Source organism: Balaenoptera musculus, chromosome 6 (genome assembly GCF_009873245.2).
Source record: "Balaenoptera musculus isolate JJ_BM4_2016_0621 chromosome 6, mBalMus1.pri.v3, whole genome shotgun sequence".
Taxonomy (NCBI): Eukaryota; Metazoa; Chordata; class Mammalia; order Artiodactyla; family Balaenopteridae; genus Balaenoptera; species Balaenoptera musculus.
Window position 1 is genome coordinate 69,804,195 of NC_045790.1, and position 24,341 is coordinate 69,828,535.

The following is a 24,341-nucleotide window of genomic DNA, read 5'->3' on the forward strand; positions in this document are numbered from 1 at the left end:
ACTCCAGCTCCTCTCTTCAGCCTATATGCTTACTTATAGAAGTCATCTGATCCCTAAGGTGAGGACTGAATATGCTGAGAAAGAGCTACGTTTCTGAGGCTATGGGTTTCTGTTCAAGGGCAGTAGACTCTCTTTTTAAAAAAACCCAAATCTAGCATTTAGGATGATCCTAAGAGTAATCCTGGAAAGTAAAAGGCAAGGCTGCTCTATGTCTTGTGTATGTAAGGGAGTGGAGTGGTGTGTATGTGTGGTGGGTTTGTGGTTTGTAAACGCATCGACCTGTTTTCTTTTCAGATCCTTCAAAAAATGGCAATGGTAACTGAATTTCCTCAAGCAGGCCTGGTTTATTGACAATGAAGAGCAGGAATACATTGTAAGTCAAGTGACAATAAAATAACTTAGTTAAATATTAAAATAGAAACTAATGTAGTGAATGGACAGTAATTTATTTCTCTCTCATCCACAGAAAGCTGTGAAAGGATCCAAAGGTGGTCCTGGGTCATCAGTGAGCCCCTGTCCTAGCTTTGATCCATGCTCAGATGTCGAGGCCTTGCATAAAGCAATCACAGCTAAAGGTAATTCTGTCTCCCCAAAACAGTCCCCTCCTAGACATTTCAGAATGGCTACTAAAAAACAGACATGTGCAATTTAAAGAGTCTTTTGTTTTGAAGATAAAAAGATTTCCTTGTCAACGAAGATATATTTCCTTTCTCAGCACTTGGGAAATTTTGGTCAAATCGGTAGAATATCTGCTTCTACAACAGATATGCTCACAAAGCCCATTTCTAACAGGCTCAATGCTGAAGTCAACACCTCTGCTCACACTTAGGGTTTGAACTAGGAAACAAACACTGCACCACTGAGGGCCAGGAACAATTTCTTCCTCCTTTCTCATTCAAGTGAATGGAATGTCATCCCAAATGCTTCCATTTGATATGCAGTATCGCATCCATATCCCAGTCTGGTAAAATTTGTACTTCTTAGTTTTGTTAAGAACTTCCTTTGAAGGATCTTGATAATGAACCATTTTATGTCGGTTATTGATGATGAAGAAAATTGATTTTAGAAGTCTAGGGGCCCTTTATTTCCAGGTGTGGATGAAGCAACCATCATTGAAATTCTAACTAAGAGAAACAATGCCCAGCGTCAGCAGATCAAAGCAGCCTATCTCCAGGAAAAAGGAAAGGTAGGTTGGAGTGGTTAATTGAGATAATTAATTTCAGTCATATTTATGTTTAAATATAGATTTTGAAGCACAGTTGCCTAGTTCTGTCAGTCTCTAACCACTGTTCTTCCATTACAACTAAGATTACTGTATTTATCCTCTTGGTTGCAATGTAATCAATTCTAGCAAATTTTCCTGGTTTTTATAATCGTTTTGTCATCTTGATTCTTTGCACATGTCATGTGGTGTTCTGTACAGGACACAAGCCTTTAACTTGAACATAACAGACATCAAGATTACTATTGGCAATAAGAAATATGTTCTGATTGAAATGTGTCTTCTGCTAAAACTTAAACTGAACTGTTTAATGTCTGAATGTAAAGTTTATACATATAATTCTATTTTAAAAGTAAGCTTTATATTTTTATACAAAAAAATGGGTAATTTGTTTAAGGAGGTACAGTTAGAAAACTATTTGATGTCTGATTATAGTGCTTATTTGAACAGTGCACATCCCAATGGTTGGAAAAGTTATTAATACATTATTTTTAAAGTATTCTTACTACTGTTCTGTTAATACAACAACCCCTATCTTTTGAGCTTGTGATGTTCTTCCTGTAATAAAGGATTGGAGAGTACCCTGTCCTTTAAGAAATTATCAATGAATTCGTAAATTTCATTCTAATCACTCTAGATCTAAAAGATTAAGGTATTAAATATCAGGTACCCTTTTCTATGTAAAGGGAAGGAGCTCTAAAAAATGGTTGGGTTTAGGACTCAGTAATAAGACTCTCTAAAGCGATCAGGGAACACCACATTACTGTATCACCCTGCATGTTATTTACTAGAAGGTTATAACATCTCCTTGTTATAGCCCCTGGATGAAGCTCTGAAGAAAGCCCCTCACAGGTCACCTTGAGGAAGTTGCTTTGGCTCTGTTTGAAAACTCCAGCCCGGTTTTGATGCTGATGAGCTCCGTGATGCCATGAAGGTAAATCATTCTAATTTAAGCAAAACTCCTTTCCTCAAGAGAATTCTGATCCACTTACGCCTCTTACTGTAATTCTCAACAACTAGTACAGGGCCGTCAATCAGTGGTTATAAAATGAATAAGTGAATGATAAATAAATGAATAACTAAATGTTGGTGTTAACAACTATGTATTTCCACTATCTTCATGATGTTATTATATATCATAGAATCTCTCTTTTACGTATTTGCCCAAATATTGGCTTTAAACCCATTTTGTTTTTAGAGCACTATAATAGATAGACCTTATTGTAATTATTAAATATTGTGGATATTTACTAAATACTGTGAGAAATTTACTAAATGTCGATTCGAACAAATTTGGGACACAAAAACTAGTTGATATTCTTGAATGAAGATTTTTCTACATTTCTTTATTCTTCTTTTTCAATTCAGTGCCCTTGGAACTGACGAAGACACTCTGAATGAAATTTTGGCATCAAAGACTAACACAGAAATCAGAGAAATTAACAGAGTCGCTATAGAGAAGGTAAGTTTTAATGTCCAACAACCCAAGTGCCTTAGTCGGAAAGGAAATCTGATATACTTCAAAAAAAAATTGAGTGTGGATGTTAATTATGGGGACTTTGGAAACTACATATTAACATATTTCTTCATTGTTTATCACGTGTCTACCGCACGCACATACTGTTACCAGACACATTAGAGCTGCTGGGGTGCAGATAAGGGACACAATTGTCTCAGCCCTCATCAAGTTTGCACTTTAATAAAAAGTGTCCCTTTGGGACAAGTGGCCACATATTATTGCAGTGGAAAACTCAATTCAAAGCACTGAATTTAAAGAATTTCCTAAAAACATTTCATATCTTTCTGAGGTTTATTTCAAAAAAAGGTCCCGTTGTCTTCCATTTTGAAAAGGTAACAGCAACAACAACAAAACACTCCAACAGTTGTCCTTGAAAAGTACAGAGCTTGGTGCTTATAATTCTCTGATGGAAACTAACTTTAACCATTATGAGCATAAATGATTCACTTACTCTCAACGTCCAATGATCCATGGGGAATGAAAGACCAGCAGTGGCTCATGTTATCTATTCAGTGAACCATCTCATTTCAGTGGTATGCTCAACACTATAAAGAGTATCTGCAAGTGGGTCCTGGGTAGTGCTGGGTCTTTACTATTTTCCTTTTCTAGTTTCCTAAGCCCCCAGCTTTTTTGTTTTCCCAGCTTAACATGTAGCACCACAGAGGATATTTCTGCTTGATTTTAATACCAAACATAGAGAATACAATAGCCCTTGTGTATTATTTTCACAGCAGTCTAATAAAGGAACCAGAATAAGGAAGCTTTTAACCTCATTTTCTGCAATTCATACCTTATTATCAATATTTATCGTAAATCCATTTATCAGTGATAACCATCAAGAGGGGCATTATTATTAGTTTTTTTCTTTGATAAAACATAGTTTACAAAGGTAAATATCCATAAATTATTCCCAACGTATAGTCCAATGACAGCTTATTAAATTGTTCTGTCTTCTAGTGAATTATAAATTCAGTTAATTTTTTGCTAATACGGCATTATTTTGCAAGTTAAGTGTGGGTGTTTAACAAAGAAAAGTTTTACATCTATATCTAAGGTAGACGGGTATACATACACATATACATGCATAACTAAAATATATTACATGTAAGATATTTATCATTTTTAAAGTAAATAAATACTCTGTGTTCAAGCAAGTTCCTCTGGTTTATTCTTTTAAATAACTGTTCTATTCATCTCATTGCTTAAATTCTGGTATGTTTTATTTCAGAATTAGTTATTTAATAATGTACACCTATGCAATTTATTCTCGTTAGCAACAGCTTTAGGGCTATAGCTTTTCACAGTATTATCTAAATTGTTTTAATTGCCTTATAGGAAATAAATTTGATGATCAAAAATTCTGCTTGCTCTGATTCCTCTATTTTTATTAAAAAATGATAATATTTGAAATGTGTCCCATAAGTCATTGAACACTTGGCATTGCAAATTGTGAGCCAATATAGAGATGTCAGGTATTATTATTATCACCATTACTTATCACTAGTTTAATACAAAATATACTTTTCTTATTTCTCAGAACTGAAGAGAGATCTGGCTAAAGACATCATCTCAGACACATCTGGAGATTATAAGACGGCTTTGCTTTCTCTTGCTAAGGTATAACTCAAATAGTTCAGGAAATGCCTCTTCTTTTATGAAAAGTAAAATCTTAGATTTCATCTCTCTAGAAATGAGCAATTCATTCCTTTTCCCGCAAAGAATATTATTCATCTGATTTTAAGGGAATTAAGTTAATCATGTGATTACATGCTAGAAAACCACTTAACGAAAGAATGGGATATTTTTCAGGGTGACCGATGTGAGGAGCTTGCCGTAAAGGACGACTTGGTTGATACGGATGCCAGGGTAAGCAAGTACTCACAAATACTCCTAGAATCCACTTTCCTACTTCAAATAGGTCCTACCTGAGGTGAGGTACCACTTGAGGGCCTCTACGTGAAAGCAGATCTGAGATCCTCCAAAAGGACAACGGTACCTAATGTCCATTCCCTGAAAGATGCCTACCTTCCTGCATTCAAGTGGTCAAAGAGAGGAAATGTGGTCTTTATGTTTTCAGTAGATTGCACTATTCATGAAGCTGGAGAGGAATGAGAGAGAACAATGAGAATTTGATTTGTTATTCCCAAGAATTGTTTTGTTGAGAAAACAGAATTTTTATTTTACCAGGTATAAGAAAGTAAAGTGGAAAGAATAAGCACATCTAATATTCTTTTAACAGTGAACATTGGTTTAGAGGTGTAAGTTTATATTGTAAAAGTATTATTGTAATGACATTAAAATCATAACATTTATATACTTTCAAGCATATTGTTATATATAGTGTCAGCGAGGTTGCTTGTTATTTATACATCAATCCATTGGCAACATTAGAAAAACTGTGTCATTTTAGGGCCTGGAATTTTTGTTAAAAAAAAAAAAAAGATCAGCTATTATTTACATATGCCTTCCGCATGGGATAGTATTCTCTACAAATTCATCACAGTGAGTTAGTAAGAATGGAAACTTATTTGATCACCTCCACTCACTGTACCAGTACATTATCCTGCACATAATAAGCATTTATTAACTTTTGTTGAATGAATGCATATATGTCAGATGTTTGCTTGGAAAGTCCAGAATAACTTCTTATGACCATTGGAAATTTGACCATTTTAATAGAAATTGTGCAATCATACTAAAGAACCAAAGTTAGCATTTGAATAGTTGCCCATAGTAAGAAATTACTCTTATTTGCTTCTGATATTTCTGAATTTGCTTTCCATTTTAAGGCTATCAGGGCTCTTAGATGTATATTTATGGCAGCTACATGGATTAGTGTGACCCAGGAAGAGGACGGTAATTAACATTTCAAAGTTAATAGAGCATGTTTGTGACAATAAGGCAGGGATTATCTTTTTCATTTGCAAAAGAGGAAAATCTGTAGTTTAATAAGGTCAAACTATTTATCTAAGATTACAGAGCTATTAAGTGGCACAGTCAGAATTTGAATCCAGAAATTCTAACATCAAAATTCAAGATCTAGGTAATGGTTGAATTATTGACTTACCAGTACCATTTGCTGAAAACTACTTTGAACAACTAAAAATAAAATTAAAAATTAGACAGTCCCTTGGAGTTGCCTTGATACAGAGTGCAATCTTAAAGCAATTTAATTTAACAAACATTTATTCTGCAAACATATATTCAGTCTCTAGGGTTCGCAAGGCGCCTTGAGAGATACTGTGGAAAATACTTGACAAAATAGGATTCCCGTCTTTAAGGAACTTATAATCTTAGCATTGCCTACTCTGATTGTATTGGACACAAAGCAGCTGCTGCCTCCAAAATCTTTGAAGAGATCTAACATTCTTGTGCAGATAGCAAGTCAGCAGATAGTCAAGTGTCTGTTTTTGTGTTTCTTGACAGGCCTTATATGAAGCAGGAGAAAGAAGAAAAGGGACAGATGTTAATGTGTTTATCAACATTCTTACCACCAGAAGCTATCCCCATCTTTGCAGAGGTAAGAAGAAAACAAATGTTTCCTGGGATTGTTTATAGAAGATGCAGGGGTTTTTTTTAGGACAAGTAAGAGAAAAGAAAGAGAGAAATCTTAATCATTGTCACTCTGATACCAAATGGATGCAGTGTTCCTGACCCCTTCCTGCTATTTGTGCATTTGTCCAGCTTTGTACCACCACCATTTTATAGTATTTGAAACACATTTTATGACTTTGGCATGTAGAACATTAGTTTGTTATTTTTACTATTTCCTTTCCCTAAAATATTTGGAATAGGTCTGACAACATATACACATACAACAGAACAAATGAAATTGCAATGAAGAAAAACAAAAAAAAACTCATGGCTAATTGAAGAAAAGAGTATCTAGATGCGGCAGAAACAAAAACCAAAAAAAGAGTTCTTGCCTTTGATCACAAGATTTAGCTCTTGACTTCTGGAAGTCAAGGCAAAGGGAAGGTCATGATGATTACCTAAAGTTTATTATTTGTATAACAGCACTCCGATTTCTAATGTTAAAATTAAGAGAAATCTACTACACAGATCTTTATATAAGGAAAGATCCATTTGTTATGACACTTATCTCTGATGTAGTGTTATGGCTGTCAATCACATGCCACTTCTAATAAATGTCAACATTTGCAAAAATTTCCCCAAAATATACAGAAGCACCGAAATAGCCATGTAAGTTACATTCCTCAGAGAAAATGATGTATCCAAAATATGCTCAGTTGAATAATTAGCTTTAAAATGTGTTTTTTGAAGTTCAGTCCTCCTAAGGAATACTTTGACTCAGTTGCCCTGATTTTGCTCAAGTTTGCTAAAGAATAGGATATTTTGTACATCTCTTAGTTTAAATTTAATATTCAGTGTTTCAGAAGTACTGCAAGTACAGCAAGCATGACATGAGCAAAGTTCTGGACCTGGAGTTGAAAGGTGACATCGAGAAATGCCTCACAGTTATTGGTATGTAGTCCTGGAGGGGGAAGAGTTTTCTAACTTGAAATTGCATTGTCAATGCTGTCCCATAATTTACAAAACAAAATATAACAAAACAAAACAAAAACGCAGATGTAATTTATATTTCAAATAGAGGCAACATGTAAGATAACGGCAATAAATATTTAGCTAAAGTTATACAATGGCCTTGTTAGTAATAACAGATATTATTTCCTTTTTTAAAAAGATGGGCAAGTGGACAATACTTACTGAGCACCTACTTATACTACCATGCAATACACCAGGCTGGGCATGGCACAAAGGAAAGTCAAAATGGTCATTAAGAGCATAGGATTTGGAATTAAATAAATGCAGATCCACATTCTGGTCTGTCACTTGCTAATTGAGTAATCTTGGGCAAGTCCAAAGGATTTGATTCAGTAGGTCTCTGGTGGCTTCTGAAAAGGTCTTCAGAAGAAAAGGATTTTAAAGGTTTCCCGTTTTGTTCAGATGACCAGTCAAGGTTTGGAAACCTGCATTTTAAAGCAGTGCTTCTCAAACATTAATGTGCGCATGAATCCCTTGGGAATCTTGTTAAAATGCAGATTCTAATTCAGTAGGTCTGGGGTGGGGCCTGGATTCTGCATTTCTAACAAGCTCTTAGTTGATGCCAATTCTTTTGGTCCATAGACCACACTTTGAGTATCAAGGTAGAGAATCATACTAATTGACACATCTGTTAGTATTTTATAATATTTGGCAGCTGCCTTATATTTTAAGACTGTCCTGTTCCACTTAAAATTTTTTTCTTATTACAACATGAAAAACTATTTCTTCCATGCCAGCATGACCTTTAACACCTACTAGCTTCCCTGTTTCCATGAAGAGTATACTCAAGATAGCATGAAATACTGAAGTTGCTATTGGGTAGATTTAAGATAATAGGGAAAAAGTGATGCTGTCAGAGGACAGAATATTCAAAGTCACCATCTAGAGAATAGCTTCTTATAAGCCAAATATCCCATATTGGTAGGAGGTGTAAGGAACAGGGATGGAGAATAGAATCTTACTTGCAAAACCCTGTATTCTTGTTTCTGTCACATGCCTCTTTCTTTTTTTGGTGGTAAATATGTCAACTAAAATATACCTCTCTTGCAGTGAAGTGTGTCACAAGCAAATCAATTTTCTTTGCTGAGAAGCTTCATCAGGCCATGAAGGTAACTTTCAACATAGGTGATTTGCTTAGGAAAAAAAAATATTATGGTGTATGGAAAGAAGAACAGAAAACCTCATATTGTTTGAAAATTACACTTTATTTATCTTTCCATTAAAAAGAATTACTTTTCCATCCAATGCAAGAGGTAATATACTTCCTTATTAGAATAAAATTCTCTGTTAGATTTGTTGTGTTCTTTTATAGGTAAGATAGTAAGGTGAGCTTGAATGTAATTTGTAGATTACTCATGATTTAAATAAAACTTCAGTCAGCAGAGGAAGGGTGATATACTTCCTCTTTTAATGTATGATTTTAGTAACCTACTTCTGCTAAGGTTGTAAGTTGCACAATCTCCCCCTTTCTAAGCTTCATTTATCTTTTTTTATTATTCTTCCATGCCATTGCTTTATATGTCATTCTAAGGTTTTTAAATTTTGTTCTAAGATCACTGAAGTGGAAGGTGTTATTAAGATGTATTTGAGATACCTTAACCACTTCACTTTAACTATCGTTTAGCATGCATCTTATTATATAGATGTCACCTCCATGCTTGTATTGTGACAAGTTATGAAATTGTCTTTTTTTTCCTTTGTCACTCCAAAATAAGGAAGTCTTCAGAGAGCGATCTAACTATTCAATTAATAGGAAAGAGTCCCTATGAAGTGATAGGCATTGTGCTACTAGGTATCAATAGTAGGCAGTACAGTCCCTGACCCCATGCCTGCTGTTATCTAGTGAGGTAATTAGATGGGGAACAATGAATACCTAGTATTGTAAAAGAGCAGAAGAGGGGCCTGTGCCCCAGACTTTGGAAATCAATGCAGCCTTGCTCTCAGCTAAACTAAGACCTGATATTTGAAAAGGAATTAGCCAGAGGAGAGCAGAAGTGGGTGAGATGAAGGGATAAAGCAAGACTGGTCCAGGAGGAGGAGATATCATGTCTCTTTCAGGATAGTAAACATAATTAGAGTGATGGTGCATGGTGGAAGAAGTTGTAGAATTAGGCAGGGTGTTGTAAGCCCAGATAAAATGATTGGTTTTCACCCTAAAAGCAGCAGAAGGCCATTGAAGGGTTTTAAATAGATGAATGGGAAGATCAGATTTATAATTCAGAAAGTTTACTTCATTTGTAATTATTGAATAGTTTAGACAGAGGAAAGACTGGGTGGTAGAAGACCAATTAGGAGGTTATGAAAACTCTTATATATGCTGCTGATATCACAGTTTGGTTTGTGTCATTTTATTACCACTTGTGTAAAGTGTGTGTGTGTATTTTAATGTGGTGATGGTTTCTCCATAGAAACTATATAGGTGAGCAAAAGAGCCTCCCATTCAAACCCATATCCTGCCTTATTAAGAGTATATGCTCTGAACATGAGGGACTCTTAGCATCATTTGTTTTGGACAGGGTATTGGAACTTGTCACAAGACACTGATCAGGATTATGGTTTCCCGTTCTGAAATCGACATGAATGACATCAAAGCATGCTATCAGAAGTTGTATGGCATCTCTCTCTGCCAAGCCATCCTGGTATGTTGTGATTTTCATAATGCTAACCCCACAAATGACAATACGTTTGCAACTTCTTCAAAGAGAAAGGCTGACTTAAATTTCATATGTAAGATTAATTTCTTATATTAAGATACAGGGACTTCCCTGGCGGCCCAGTGGTTAAGACTCTGCACTTCTACTGCAGGGGGTGTGGGTTCGATCCCTGGTCAGGGAACTAAGATCCTGCATGCCATGTGGTACAGCCAAAATATAAAAAATTTTTAAAAAGATACATAATTTAAAGTAAACTGAACTTTCACTGGTAAAATCTACTAGTGAGTTCTATAATGAAAGACTCTGCAAATTTTTCAGTGGTCATGGAAACAGTTTCCCATACATACATTTAGCAATCAAAATATTTTAGTAGAGAGATAGAATGATTTATATAATGATTTATGATCAATGAATATTGATCAGAGGATTTGAAACTTTTTTTTCTAACTTTTTCCTTAATTTTGTCATATGTGAAATATATAAAATACATGCTCAAGTTAAGAAGTAAAAAAAGACAAGTCAAGGGGTTTTGAACTTAATGAAAGATAAGTGACTGTTTAAACTCAATTTGGCATTTATATTGGATAACTAAAATCTACCAAGAAAAAGTGAGAATATCATGGGCTTATAACTTTCACTCTGGTTGAGCAAGTCAGAGGTGATACGAAATTATATTGGGTTATACTTAATTCTCTGTGGTATTTCATTCTTGGAAAATAATGGCTCTAATATATAACATGATCAATTCAGAGAAGTTTGCAATCTGAATTTTGAAAGCTATTGCTTTTCATATAATAATTAAAATATCAGTTATCTGCTATATGCATTATATTATTTAATTAAATAAGTGATATTCTTATCCAAGATCCTAGAAAATAGATGTACTGTGATGTATGTTCTACAACTGTTAAGTCTAATACAGTAATTATTCTACAATTTAAAAATACCTCTCTTGATTATGGTTTCAGGTAGCATTAAGTATACTTTATTTTTTATCAACAGGATAAAACCAAGGGAGATTATGAAAAAATCCTGGTGTCTCTCTGTGGAGGAGACTAAACATTCCTATGATGGTCTCAAGCTTTTTGATCAGAAGACTTATTAACTATATCTTTCCATTCCATATCATAGATTTAAATAGGAAAGTTTCTTCAACAGGAATATAGTCTAGTAACTCCTTCCTGAAAAGTATAGCCTATAAATCATTTTTTATTCAACTCTATATAATAGAGATAAGTTTTTTAAAAATATATTTACTCCAAATTATAAAGCCCCATAAAGAGGTTGTTCTAGTTACATTGCTTGAGAAAGATGTTTATGTCACAGAAAATAAAATGATTTTACAGGGCAATTGGTGTGTCATTGGTTCTTCTATTCTGATTTTCTTTTGTGTGTAATGCAGTTGTTTAATTTGATATCAAGGGACAGGAGCCTGAATTCTAAATTATAATCCTCTCATGAAATAGATTTTACATATTAAACAAAATAAAATATTCACAGAGTTAGAAAATGAACTTCATACATTTTACCATCTGGGTACAGTTTATTGAGAGAGTATCTTTGTATAATAATGGATTTATTGCATCAGCATTGTAACAATTGGATATTCTGCTATATTTCATGAACCAGTATAAAGATGAAATAGCAACAGCAATAAAAATTCCTTACTTTTTATAAAATGGTAGTTGCATATTTTCTAAGAGACTATCAAACTGCTTTCCAGAGTGGCTGTACCATTTTACTTTCCCATCATAAATGTATGAGTAATCTAGTTTCTCCACAACCTCACTAGCATTTGATATTGTCACTATTTTGTATTTTGGCATTGTTTATTTTTTATTGTTGACTTCTGAGAATTCCTTATATATTCTACATATTAGTCCTTTGTCAAATATGTGGTTTGCAAATATTTTCTCAGTCTATAGCTTGTATTCTTATCTTCTTAATAGAGAAAGACTTTCTCAGAGGAAACATTTCAAGTTTTAATGAGATTCAATTTTTCAATTTTTCCTTTCATTGATTTTGCTTTTGGTGTCTCATCTACAGACTCTTTACCTAACCTTTGGTCCTGAAGATTTTCTCCTGTTTTTCCTAAAAGTTTTATAGTTTTCCGTTTTACATTTCAGTTTGTGATCCATTTTGAATTAATTTTTGTGTAAAGTGTGAGATCATACCTTGGTCAAAATTCTTTTTTTTTTTTTTTTTGCTTATGACTATTCAGTTGCTCTCATACCATTTGCTGAAAAGGTAGTTTTTCTTCCATTGAATTGCTTTTGCACGTTCGTAAAAAAAAAAAAAAAAATCAGTTGTTTTCCTCTGAGAGTATTCTTACCACATAGGTGGTAATTTAATTTATCCATTCCCAAAAGAATTGAGTTGGGTATTTGAATTTCTGACTATTCTCACCTTCATTCACCTGACTGTAGCTTTATTTTCCTTAATTACTGTCCTTCACTTTCCTCCATGGACACCTGTCCCATGCATCTTATGGAACAACCATGATGACTTGGCCCATAACGTATTAGCCAAACTGAGGCTGGCAGATATGCTGCTTATTACAGCACTGATTTTTTTAGTTCTTTTGTTATTATACATGACATCTTCCTTGTGTGCTGGATTGAGAAGGAGAAGTACCTGAGTGGGAAATCAGAGGGAACCTGGGGCTGGTTCATTGAGACAGGATGGATTTATTCAGATACGTTTGTTATCACTGTTCTAAACAAGGTCAAGGTGGTACAAATATTTCTGCCAGTTAAGATTGCATCCACATTCTTCCTCTTCCAAATTAATTTTAAAGAAACTGCCTAACCTAGTTATTCTTCTTTGCCTGTCTTAACCATCCCTGTCCATTATCTGCTCTTTTCTGCTCTCCTCTGGAAGATGACTTCTGAACACTTTACCCTGCAGGCTCTCTTACCTTCTGACTTCTGGCTGAATTCAGCCCTTTGGGGGAGCTGGTAGAAGATGGGAGATCAGGAGGAGATATGCCTCTGCTCTCCTCCCTGATTCTACACAGATTTGTTAACGTGTGTTCTTCTACAATTATAACATCTTCTGGTTGGCCAAGCTCTCAACAATTTGCTTTCTTGTCACTTGGATCCTGGAACTCCTGCTGGTGCTGGCCCTTGGGTGCTGCAACATTCCATGCTGGTTCCTTTAACCTGCTCCCACCTCTGTAAATAGTCCCTTATTTAAAACTATCACAAAACTCCCAGCTTGGTGTGCCAGCCATTTCCAGCTAGGACTCTGTATGATGATACTTTCCAAAGGTGCTAGCCTAATTATTTTATCAAAAACTACTTGAGAGGCTCCTGACTAAATTCTAGACTCTAGAATAGGTAAGTGGATACACACTTGAATAGGAGAGTATGTAGTAAGTAGAGATATAAAAAAAAATTTTAGAAGATAAAAATATATAGCTCTTTATGATCCATGAAAGAAAAAATTGATTAGACTTCATTAAAATTAAAAACTTCTGCTCTGTAAAAGATACTGTTAAAATGAGAAAACAAGCCACAGACTGGGAGAAAATCTTTGAAAAACAATATCTGATAAAAGACTGGTATCCAAAACACACAAAGGAACTCTTAAAACTCAACATAAGAAAACAGCCTAATTTAAAAATGAGCAAAAGATCTCAACAGGCACTTCACCAGAGAAGATACACAGATGGTAAATAAGCATATGAAAAGACACTCAACATCATATGTCATTAGTGAATGGAAAATTAAAATAATGAAATACCACTACACATTTATTTGAATGGCCAAAATCCATTCCAAGTGGAGTAACAGAAAAATCTCATTCATTGCTCATAAGAATGCAAAATAGTACAGCCATTTTGGAAGACAGTTTGGCAGTTTCTTACAAGTTAAAGATAGTCTTACACAATTTAGCAATCACACTGCTAGGTATTTACCCAAATGAGTTGAAAAGTTATGTCTGCACAAAAACTTGCACACAAATGCTTATAGCAGCTTTATTCATACTTTCCAAAATTTGGATGCAACTAAGATGTCTTTCAAAAGATTAATGGATAACTAGCATATACACAGTGGAATATTATTCAGCCATAAAAAGAAATGAGCTATCAAGACATGGAGGAAAAGGTATGTATTAATCTTAAGCACATATTGCTGAATGAAAGAAGACAATCTGAAAATTGGCTGTATGATTCCAACTATATGATGTTCTGGAAAAGGCAAAACTATGAAGATAGTAAAAAGATGAGTGGTTGTCAAAGGTTAGGGAGAAGGAGGGCGAGATGAATAGGTGAAGCACAGGACGTTTTCAGGTTAATTAAACTATTGAGTATAGTACTGTAATGGTGGACACACGCATTATGCATTTGTCAGACCTATAGAGCTCTATCATACAAAGAGTGAACCCTAAGTATAGATTTTAGATAATAATAAGGTATCAGTATTGGTTCATCAATTTTAACAAACGTACCCGCTAATCTGTTAACAACAGGGAAAACTGTGAGATAGGGAGAGAAATGGTATATGGGAACTCAGAAAAATTTTGCTGTAAACCTAAAGCTCTCCTAAAAAATAAAGTCTATTAAAAACACAGTTCTCAACTTTTGAAGCTTATAATATATCCAGAAAGAAAGAATCATGCAAAAGATGATAGTATAAAGTAATAATGGTTACATACAGACATATATGAAATACTTTAGTGAAATAAGAGAGTAACAAAATCGGGAAAAGCTACAAAATGGAAAATACTTGAAGGATTAGTGGTACTTCATCCTGTTGAATTATTGAATGAATAAATTTATTGAGAATTTCTCATTCTTACAAACTATTCTTAGATGTTTAAGAATTTTTTTAAAAATTTAGTCTTCAAACAAGCCTGTGAGGAAAGTGTCATGTGCTTTTTACGTAGGAGGAATCTGAAGTTCCCAAGGTCACATGACATGCCCAAGGTGAATGAATGAACATAAATTTGAACACAGGTCTGCTGACCCCCAAAGCTACCTATAGGAAGAAAGACCAAGAAAGAAATGAGACTGAATGAGAACCTGCTTCAGACACCAGGTCTTTTGACAAAGATGTTATTTTAATTAATGAGTAAAAATCAAAATGTCCTCTGTTGGGTATAAATAAGAACAGTGATTTTTTTGTGTGTGTGATTCTAATAAACAACGCCATGAAAGGTAATTTTATTTTCTTTTTTGATGGCATATTTCCCTTTAATGGCCAGGTTTAAAGGAAAAATAAGAGATGTAAATATCATATATTAAAGGTAAATGTGTTCATTGTCCAAATCCAGGAGAAAAAGAAGAAGGAAAAAAACTATCGTCTCAGGTTCCATGACAAGATATTGAAATTAAGCATAATGCTAATAAGAAAGTTCTTCCCTGTAGATAAACAGATAAACTGTGGTGTAAGTTAAACCTCTGACAATATTGTGCTTAAAAGGGTTAAACTCTAGGAAAACTCCCCATTCCCTATATTTACCTTTCTAACATAGTTTCAGCTACGTGATAAGACATTAGTTCTGAAAAGTCTTCTTTTGACACCTAAAATCTCCCCTGTACTCCCATAATACTGCATTATAATTGCCTGTTCATTTGCCCTTAGTCTTCCCTAGGTTTCAGAAGGGTAGAGACAGTTTTATTCACTTCTGTTTCTCTAATGCCTAACCCAGACCCTATTAGATAATACATACTTAAATTTGTAAATACAAATAAATTAACAAACACACAAAGAAGGTAGCTAGTATTTTGCATTTGCAGAAAAAAATTTTCAGTCACCCTTCCTTGCTTGGTACATGAGTTTTTGTAAACTTACAGTGATTTTGTTAAAACACACACACATGCAGAATACTTGTAAATTCTGTGTGGAGGAGTAGAAACTACATACTGTCAATGAAAATTTTCTCAAACAAAATAGTAATAATATTTTCAACAATCTGTATAAATCTAGGAACAGTACAAAAGAGAAAATATTTAACACTGCAAAATTATCTATCTCCCATGTATTAATAATTGGTCTTTCATCCCTTTCTATCTAAGCTCAGCACACATATGCTCTACATACTTCATCTATGGCTAAAATGTCTCATAAGCTTCTTGAGTCTTGCTTCTCTATTAGTTTTATCTATCCTCATTTGTTTGTTTTTCTTCTTATCATTAAATAATAAAGAAAATACTCATCGCAGTGACCCACCTCTGCTCTTTATTTCCTGTATCACACCTCAGTAACACCTGTCACCAGAGTGTCTAGGTTAAGTCCTTGAACTCTTTTTGAGTTTTTTCTTTCTCTCTTCTTTTTGTTCCTATATGCCTCATATGGAATGTACAGGGATAGTTTCTATGTATGTATCAATTAATTTTGTGGTCCTCTGTAATTAACAAAGAAGATGACTAATAATGGCTAAATAAATAGAAATTTTTTTCACAAGAAATCCAGGAGATAACTGCTGCTGGCATTGGGTCAGAGACTGAATGATACCAGGAAATCCTGTGATCATTTGGCATGTTCCTTATGTTGGTTATCTCATGATCTCAAAATGGCTGCTAGAGATCCAGACATCATGTCTAGGCTCATCATGTTTGGGAACCACATAGGTTCCCTAAACTAATTCTTTTGCTTAGAAACAAAACTGGATGATTATGTGTATATGTGATAATATAAAGCAATAGGCCTCCAATGAGCTTGAATGATAGGTATCAGTTAGGTCTTTGGCTGAAAGCAAGATAAACTAATTGGCTAACCTATGAAAGAGGAATTTATAAAAGGATGAGTGTGTTGGAGTAAGGGACTGAGAATGGGTAGCAGGCTGGGAGTCCAGGTTTAGAAATAGGCAAGAAAATTGGGAGCCACGATGGGATGAAAAGCAGGAGGGAAAATGTACAGCAACCTTCTTAATATTCCCACACCCTAATCAGGAGACCACCACTCTGCTCTCACCAACCTCTGCAGGGAATTACCTTCAAACCTCTCTCTTCCTAGCTAGGCAGTTCTGGCTAGAGGAAACTCTTGCAGTTGTAGTCAGCTGGAACTGGAAAACTGAGGGCTAGCCCGGCATCTCTCTCTTTATCTCAGGGCTTCTCCAAGTAGACTAGATTGAGTTTCCTTACAGCATGGTATCCTTAGAAAAGTAAGCCGACTGACACGGCAGCTCAGGGCTCCAACAAAAGTGTTCCAGCTACCAAGGCAGAAGCTACAACATCTTCTACAACCTAGCCTCAGAAGTCACACATTACTCCTGCCACATTATTTTGGTTACAAGCCGTCACAAGCCTGCTCAGATTCAAGTGAAGAGTAATTACACTTCACCTCTTAAAAGGGGAAGTGGCAAGGTCCCAGATGATTTTGGGGAAGAATAGAGATATTGTGACAGCCATTTTGGGGAAAGAAAATAGGCCACATGTAGGACGATAGCATGTCATTGCATTCCATGTAACATCATTTGCAATATCCTCCACGGATTGGCTATGCAGATTCACAAGTTGTCATTGCTTTAAAAAAGAAAGTCATGATTCTCCTGTTCTGATTATTTTAATACAAGAAATAGATAACCACTTTCGGAAACATTTTTGTGGGGTGCTTACAAGGCATGTTCAATTTATTGTCATACTACCTCATAGTTCAAAAGATCATAGTAAATGAGGGTTGAGATTAATAATGATTTTTTTTTTCTTTGTGCAAGTCATGGAATAGTACTAGCAAAGAAGAGAGAAAGAAAAGATATTTGTGGATACTTGCTAAGGGTTTATTATAATATGACAGCAGAGTGGTACAGAGGGTAATGACTTTGGAGCCAGAGGGATCCGAATTCTAATCAAATCTCTACCACTTATTAAGTGACCCTGAGGATAGTAATCACTTTTTCTAAGCCATAGTTTTTCATTGGTAAAAAAAAAGTACTGCTACTACTAATACTGCTGCTGCTACTACCTGCCTCACAGAATTGCTATATGGATTAGACGTAATGGAGTTAAAGTGACTGACACTTAATAGGTACATAAGAAATTGGAGGGACAGCTACCATTAAACCACCTAAGAGAAAGTGAAAAAAAAATCAATGCTTTCAAATACTAAGGTAATTGGTAATGATAGGCCAAACAGTCAGTATGATTAGTGTTTATTTCTCATCCATTTCTTTTGCTATGGATGATACAGATCTTGTTGTGATTAAAGTAAGATTAAGCTAATTCTTAGCTCCAAACTGAAATGACTTTTAAAAATTGAATGGCCTGAAAAGATATCCTTGTACTGAGGTTTGTGTACCTGCTTCAGGCTGAGCCAGAAATACACGAAAAGAAACGTCTTTTCAGTGTCTGGAAACCTAAAATGCAGTCATGTGGAAATGACCCGTTCTTTAGTTTCAGTGGTAGAAACTTGGGATATTGACTCAATAGCCGAAGTGGCCCACCTTCCAAATCCTTTCTTTGGCTTTGATGTATAAACAATGTATCCTCTTGCAATTATAATCACTGTTTGCTTTTTTGGCTCTGAAGACTGACTCACAGGAGGTCAGTGTCTTCACAATCATAATTCAGAATTAATCAGGCTGCTTGATTCAAATCTAGCCCTACCACTCACTGACTGTGAGGCCTGGCTAAGTTTCCTACCTTCCCTGTGTCTCAGTTTGCTCATCTGTAAAATGAGAATATTGATGGTTGTGATAAAAACTAAATGAGATAATCAGCATCGCGCCCACATAAAGAACCCAATAAATATTAATACACAGTAGCTGCTGCTACTATGAGGAGCTTACCATGCATTTCTGCCAAAGAAAGCTTCCTTTAATATGAGAATGCATTATAAAATGCTCTATCATATCAGAAATATCAGATCATTTCTAGCTAGCTATTGCAAAGAGAAATGAAATGAGATTTCTTGCATGTAGTAAACTAAGTTATGGATTATATTCTTTATATTCTCGCCTCACTGTAGATTATTATGTTCAATAGTGTCAGCCTTTCAAGCAATGGAAAGCTTATTTATTGCCTCTCTTTTTCTGTGAATATGGAACTACAAATGGGTCCAAGGTAAAAGTAGGAAAAGTACCTGTGAAAAAGGAGCAGGAGTAGAAGGTAAAGGCTTAGTATGAGAGAAAGGAAAGGAAAAGAAAGGAAAACGGCTTGAACATATCTGTACATCAAGAATTTCACTGTGTGGGTGGAGTTTTTCTTTTCTTCTTTTTTTTGGGCCCACCACAGGAGTCCGTAGAAATTCAGGCTTAGTCCCAAGCTGAGTCATCTACCAAACAACCCATCTGGAAAGAAGTCTGTTTCGTTTTGGCTAGTCTAATGGAAATAAACTTCAAGTCTCTTGCTTCTGACTGGAAGCAATTATTGCTGTTCCATTTTCATGAAGATAGTGACCACTGGAAATTTTGTGTTGTCAACATGCAAGCCAACTATTAATTTCAAATGTCTCAACTTTTACACTTTAAATATGTTTATCCTGGTTTATCTAGCATGTATACCTTTTCTTTTAAATTCTCCATATTCAGATCTCTACTTTAGTCTTTCTAAATTTATTACCATTGAAGAAAAACATCAGAAAAGCACACGTAAGACTTCTCTATATAGTCCTAGAAAAACCAAGTTTTCTATTAATTTTCAAAACGAAAAGAAAGAAAAAATCCTTATTGGTTTGTCTCTAGTGGGATTAAAAAAATTAAAGTTGCATCATAATATGAAGGAGCAGAGAAAATATAACCAAGCATGGCTACATGGCAAAATGAAAATGTAAGAGTCCTTGTCAAAAATTATTGAGAATTTCAAGACAGTGAGAGCAGACCATTGAACCAAATGTAGGGTCTTCTGAGCAGGGCCCTATGTGACTGCACAGGTTGTGTATCCGTGAAGCCAACCCTGAATGTAACTCCTTTATGTTGTCTAAAAATAATCTCTTCTTCTTCAAAAACCTTCATACTCAGTTTAAGGAAGAAAAAAAATGAACTTTTAGTGCCATCTGGTGTGAATTTTGTTCTGATTTAATAATCTATTTTTAGATCTTCCTCTGTCTAGAAAAAAGAGCAGTTTCTTAGTTCCTCCTCCACTTCTTCTTCCCTTGGCTACTCTCTAAGAATTTTTGGAGTGTACCATGGGGAAGGGTGTCATTGTCAAGGGAAGGATTGAGGTCTCTGGCTCAGTGTCTCCTGGCCCTTCTGTTTGCTGGTTCATATCTCTTGCCTACCTGGGGGGAACTTGACATTGGAGGTTAACTTAGGATGTGAGATACTAGCCATATGTTCCTAGAAGCACTGTCATTATTGGATTTTAAACACGATAAGGCTCAAAATTAATTTTTTCTTCCACTGTTTGGGAGCATGGGAGAAAGACCGGATTAACCAAAGACAAAATAAGAGGTTTGTACATTTGCTCTACATGTAAGCTAGGACACATGAAATTTATGACCTAGTCATGTATGATAGTTTTTCTAAGATTTTCTTTTAAAATGTACAAGTAAATATTAATTTATGTTTGGAGTGAGTTTTGTATCTTTTTCTAAAAAAATTAAAAAATCAAACCAAAAAACCCCCACTTTTATATAAAATCACAAATTCGGCTTCCTATTTAAAAGAACCCTGCAGTAAAATCATTTGTTAAAGTTTTTTTTTTTTTTTAATGGATACAGTTAACCCATTGTTTCCTCTTGCTTCTCTGTGTTTGGATGGATTGCATAGAAAACATATAAATGTATCCAGTGGGTAAGCATTTATAATTCATGAGGCTGATTTTTGTTTATTTGTATTTTAAGTCTTTCCCTTTATTGATTCTTTCCTATCTTCACTTAAAAGAGTCAAGACTCTTTTATCTTAAAGCAAAATAAAAACAAAAATAGTGTCTGGTCCAGTGTATGTCCCTGGCACCTGGTGCCACCACCATAAGCGTAAGCTACCCACTCTAATTAAGTCATAGGTGACTCATTGCAGGGACTGTTCAGTGAAAAATGACATCAAAACAGAGCTGAGAGGAGACCTTTTTGATCCACTGGGCAATTCACTAAACGATCCTACTTTTGTGATCTTTCTTGGAGGTGAATCAGTCCATGTAGTTGTCAAGGCTCCCTTGATCTCTGATCAAAGGACAAAAATGGTGCTGTTTCGAGTGCAAAGGCTATATAACTAAAATGTTTTTATCATAACTCTTCACATTAAGCAAAGAATCAAAATGATAATTATGCTTAAAGATAGCAACAAATACTATACCTTTCTTATTTATTTTTTTTGTGGCCACGCCACGCGACATGCAGGATCTTGTTTCCCCAACCAGGAATTGAACCCGTGCTCCCTGCAGTGGAAGCGAGGAGTCTTAAGCACTGGACCACCAGGGAAGTCCCTATACCTTTTCTAAAATAAAACGCTGGCACAAAAGTTAGGAACTGTGAAATTATTTTAAATTTTTTTCAAAAGTTCCATTAAATATAGTGAGAATTATTATGCTTCATCCTAATATTATTTTATATTTTTTGTATTTTCCAATTTTTCCTGAAAAATGAAGAAAATACTGGAATGAAGAATGCTAAAATACTAAATGAAGAAATTTCTCTACTCGTTGGGGAATGCATGTTTTCTGACAGAGGGCACAGAATTGTGCTTTAATATTTTAGACATGATTCTCATATAATGTAAAAAGCTTGTAAGTTTGTCTCTGGGGAGTTGTAGAAGGCATAGTTGTCATACAAACAGGCATGTCATTACTAGGTTCTGTTTTTTAATCATTTGGCTTCAATATTTCTATTGTTTTCCCCAAGATAACCCTCTTTTTAAGCACAGAGAGCATGTCAGCATACTTTTTCAGATATGTATTAGCTATTGTATTTGGCAATATGGCTTTTAAATTGATTTCAAATGTGCAAGTTCATAATTTATTTCAAAATTATTACTCTTGGAAGTTTTCTGCCCCGGTTTCATTCAACTTTTGATCTTTACCGCCATCTAGTGATCAACTTTATAAACTTCCTTCCGATTGTATATACAAAGAGCTGTTAAAAAAAAAAAAAAAGTAAAAGAACTAGAAAGCATGTTCTATTTCTTCACAGGATTTACAGTCTAGCCCAGGAGACATAAGCTGCAGGCATGGAAAATATGGAAAATCACTTTTCAAAGAATATAAAAGAATTATCAACAGTGGGAAAAAGCTATATGTGTACTAGGGAAGCAGTAGTGATGGTATATATTACGTTTGATATTTTTATTTGAAGTGAAGTGTTAGAAAGCTAACTTATCCATTTTCCCTAAGTCAGTTGTACATGGCACTCGATTAATGGAGTGGAAATTTTAAAAAATCACATAAATCCTTCTTCTCCAGACTACAGACAAGAGTTCACCTCGGCGGCTGGTACTGCTGCTTCCTGCTCATTTATTCTTCAGTACTCTGCTGAAATGACCCTGGCCCATCAGCAGTGACTTTGTCAATAAATACAATAACCATTTTTAGTCCTTATTTTCCTGAGCTCCTTTGCTGCATTTGACATGCTCTTGTCTGCTTTCCCCTTCTCCCATGACTTCAATCCTCTGGTCCCTTCTGGTCCTCTGTCCATCCCTCCTCTTCCATGGGTTCCTCTTCCTCTGCCTACTCTTTAAGTGCTATTGGTTGACCTAGCCCCTTGGGCCACTATAACAAAACACCACAGACTAGGAGGGTTATATACACAACAGTAATTTATCTTTCACAGTTCTGGAAGTGGGAAGTCTAGATTTAGTGTCTGGTGAGAACCTTCTTCTTAGTTCATATAAGGTCCTCTTTTTTGCTGTAACCTCACATGGCATAAGGCGCAAAGGGTCTCTCTGGGGCCTCTTTTATAAGAACACTAAATCACATTCATGAAGGCTCTGCTCTTACAACCTAAGCACATCCCAAAGGCCCCACCTCTTAATATCATCACCGTGGGGATTACGTTTCGACGTAGGAATTTGGCGGGGGGAGGGGGACACAAACATTCAGTCTGCAGCATTGGTATTACCCAAGGTGGTATACTTGGCTCACTAATGGTCACATGATGTCATCCACATGTATGTTTTTATCCTTCACCCATATTTTGATGAACTTTAAATCTAACGTGTTAGGGATTGATTCTCCAGAGCTCTAGTCTTGCACATCTAGTGACCTGTTGAACACTTGGATGTTCCCTGGGGAACTAAAGCTCCACACTTTCAACCTGAAAGTGAAGTTTAGTCCTGATAAAGAAGTGAATGGGTCTGCAAGAGAAGGGATAAGGTACAGCAACCTTTTGCCAGAATCATCAGTGCTGGTAACAAATAGAAACATAGTGAGGGCACTGATTGCTGCCAATGCTTATCACTGGGGAGGAAATAAACACACAAGAGAAAACAGTAATGTTTACTCGCAGAAGCACTTTGCTGGCTATTAACATCATAAACTGTCACATAAGAATGAATAACTCCATTTAGAATTTAGTAATCTGAAAACGGAAGGCTGGCAGAAAGTATTCCTTTTCCTTGGATAAATGATCTTGCTTTTAAATACTCTTTACTTCTTGTCCTCGGTGCTGTGCCAATGGACTCTTGGATTTACTGTAGATTGCCTAAAGTCAGGTCACACTCTAAAGGAAGATTTTCAGATGTTTAAGACCATCAGCACCAAATGGAGGGTATGTACCTGACACAATGAGAAGTAATGAAAAGAGAGTACTGAAAATGGAAATGTGAGGGAGAAAAAAAGCACCCATTGACAGCATATGAAATTAGATAATCATTCAATTACTTCTTTCCAGGGATCTTTAAAATCTATTCTCAAAGACTGAGTAAATTATTTTCCTTACACTGCGAACATTTTATTCTTTCTCAACTGAGCAGAGGGAAAAAAAAAAAAAAGAAAAATATTTTGGCTTTCTTTTGTCCATTCTTGAGAAAAAAATTGCACAACAGACACATGGGAAATAATCACTGTACGTACTTACGTATTTTTTAACTTATACAAATAAATATTCACATGTTATTAAATCAAGAAAATGATATATCACCTTATATGGTATCTTCTCTCATCTCATATTCTTAACATATAAAATTTTGTTTGCTTTTATTTGAAACGATGGCATTTGAGTCAAGTCTTTTCTCCTAATTTGCTCTTCTATTGCTTGAGAATGCACCACTTTCTATGGGTAAATCCATTTGAATATTTATATTTTAATATGTTTTAACTCAATAATTTGTATTACAAACCTATACAACTATTTCTTAATTTATAAACTTTAGAAAGTATCTGTTAACATCTCTCCTGCGGAACATGAAGATATCTTTCTTACTCCATCTCCCCAGCCCCACCTACTCCTACAAATGCTTGTCTATTACATATATTATTATTGTGAGTTTTTCTAATGATTGCATTGGCACATTTAAATGTTGGATAAATTTTGGAATATTTTTGGCTCCAGATAAAAGAAAGCTT

The 24,341-nt window shown here is 35.1% G+C and overlaps 1 protein-coding gene across 1 annotated transcript; it reads left to right on the forward strand.

Annotated features, from left to right (window-relative positions):
- Positions 1–306: 306 nt before the first annotated feature.
- Positions 307–11,312, forward strand: ANXA1 (annexin A1). Its single transcript, XM_036855212.1, is given in 16 exon segments — positions 307–324; positions 326–373; positions 467–575; positions 1,092–1,186; positions 2,040–2,066; positions 2,068–2,106; positions 2,109–2,156; positions 2,592–2,672; positions 2,675–2,684; positions 4,279–4,358; positions 4,551–4,607; positions 6,168–6,261; positions 7,131–7,226; positions 8,358–8,416; positions 9,824–9,946; positions 10,964–11,312. Coding segments are annotated over 16 exon segments (1,041 nt in total). The 3' UTR covers positions 11,021–11,312.
- The last annotated feature ends 13,029 nt before the right edge of the window (positions 11,313–24,341 follow it).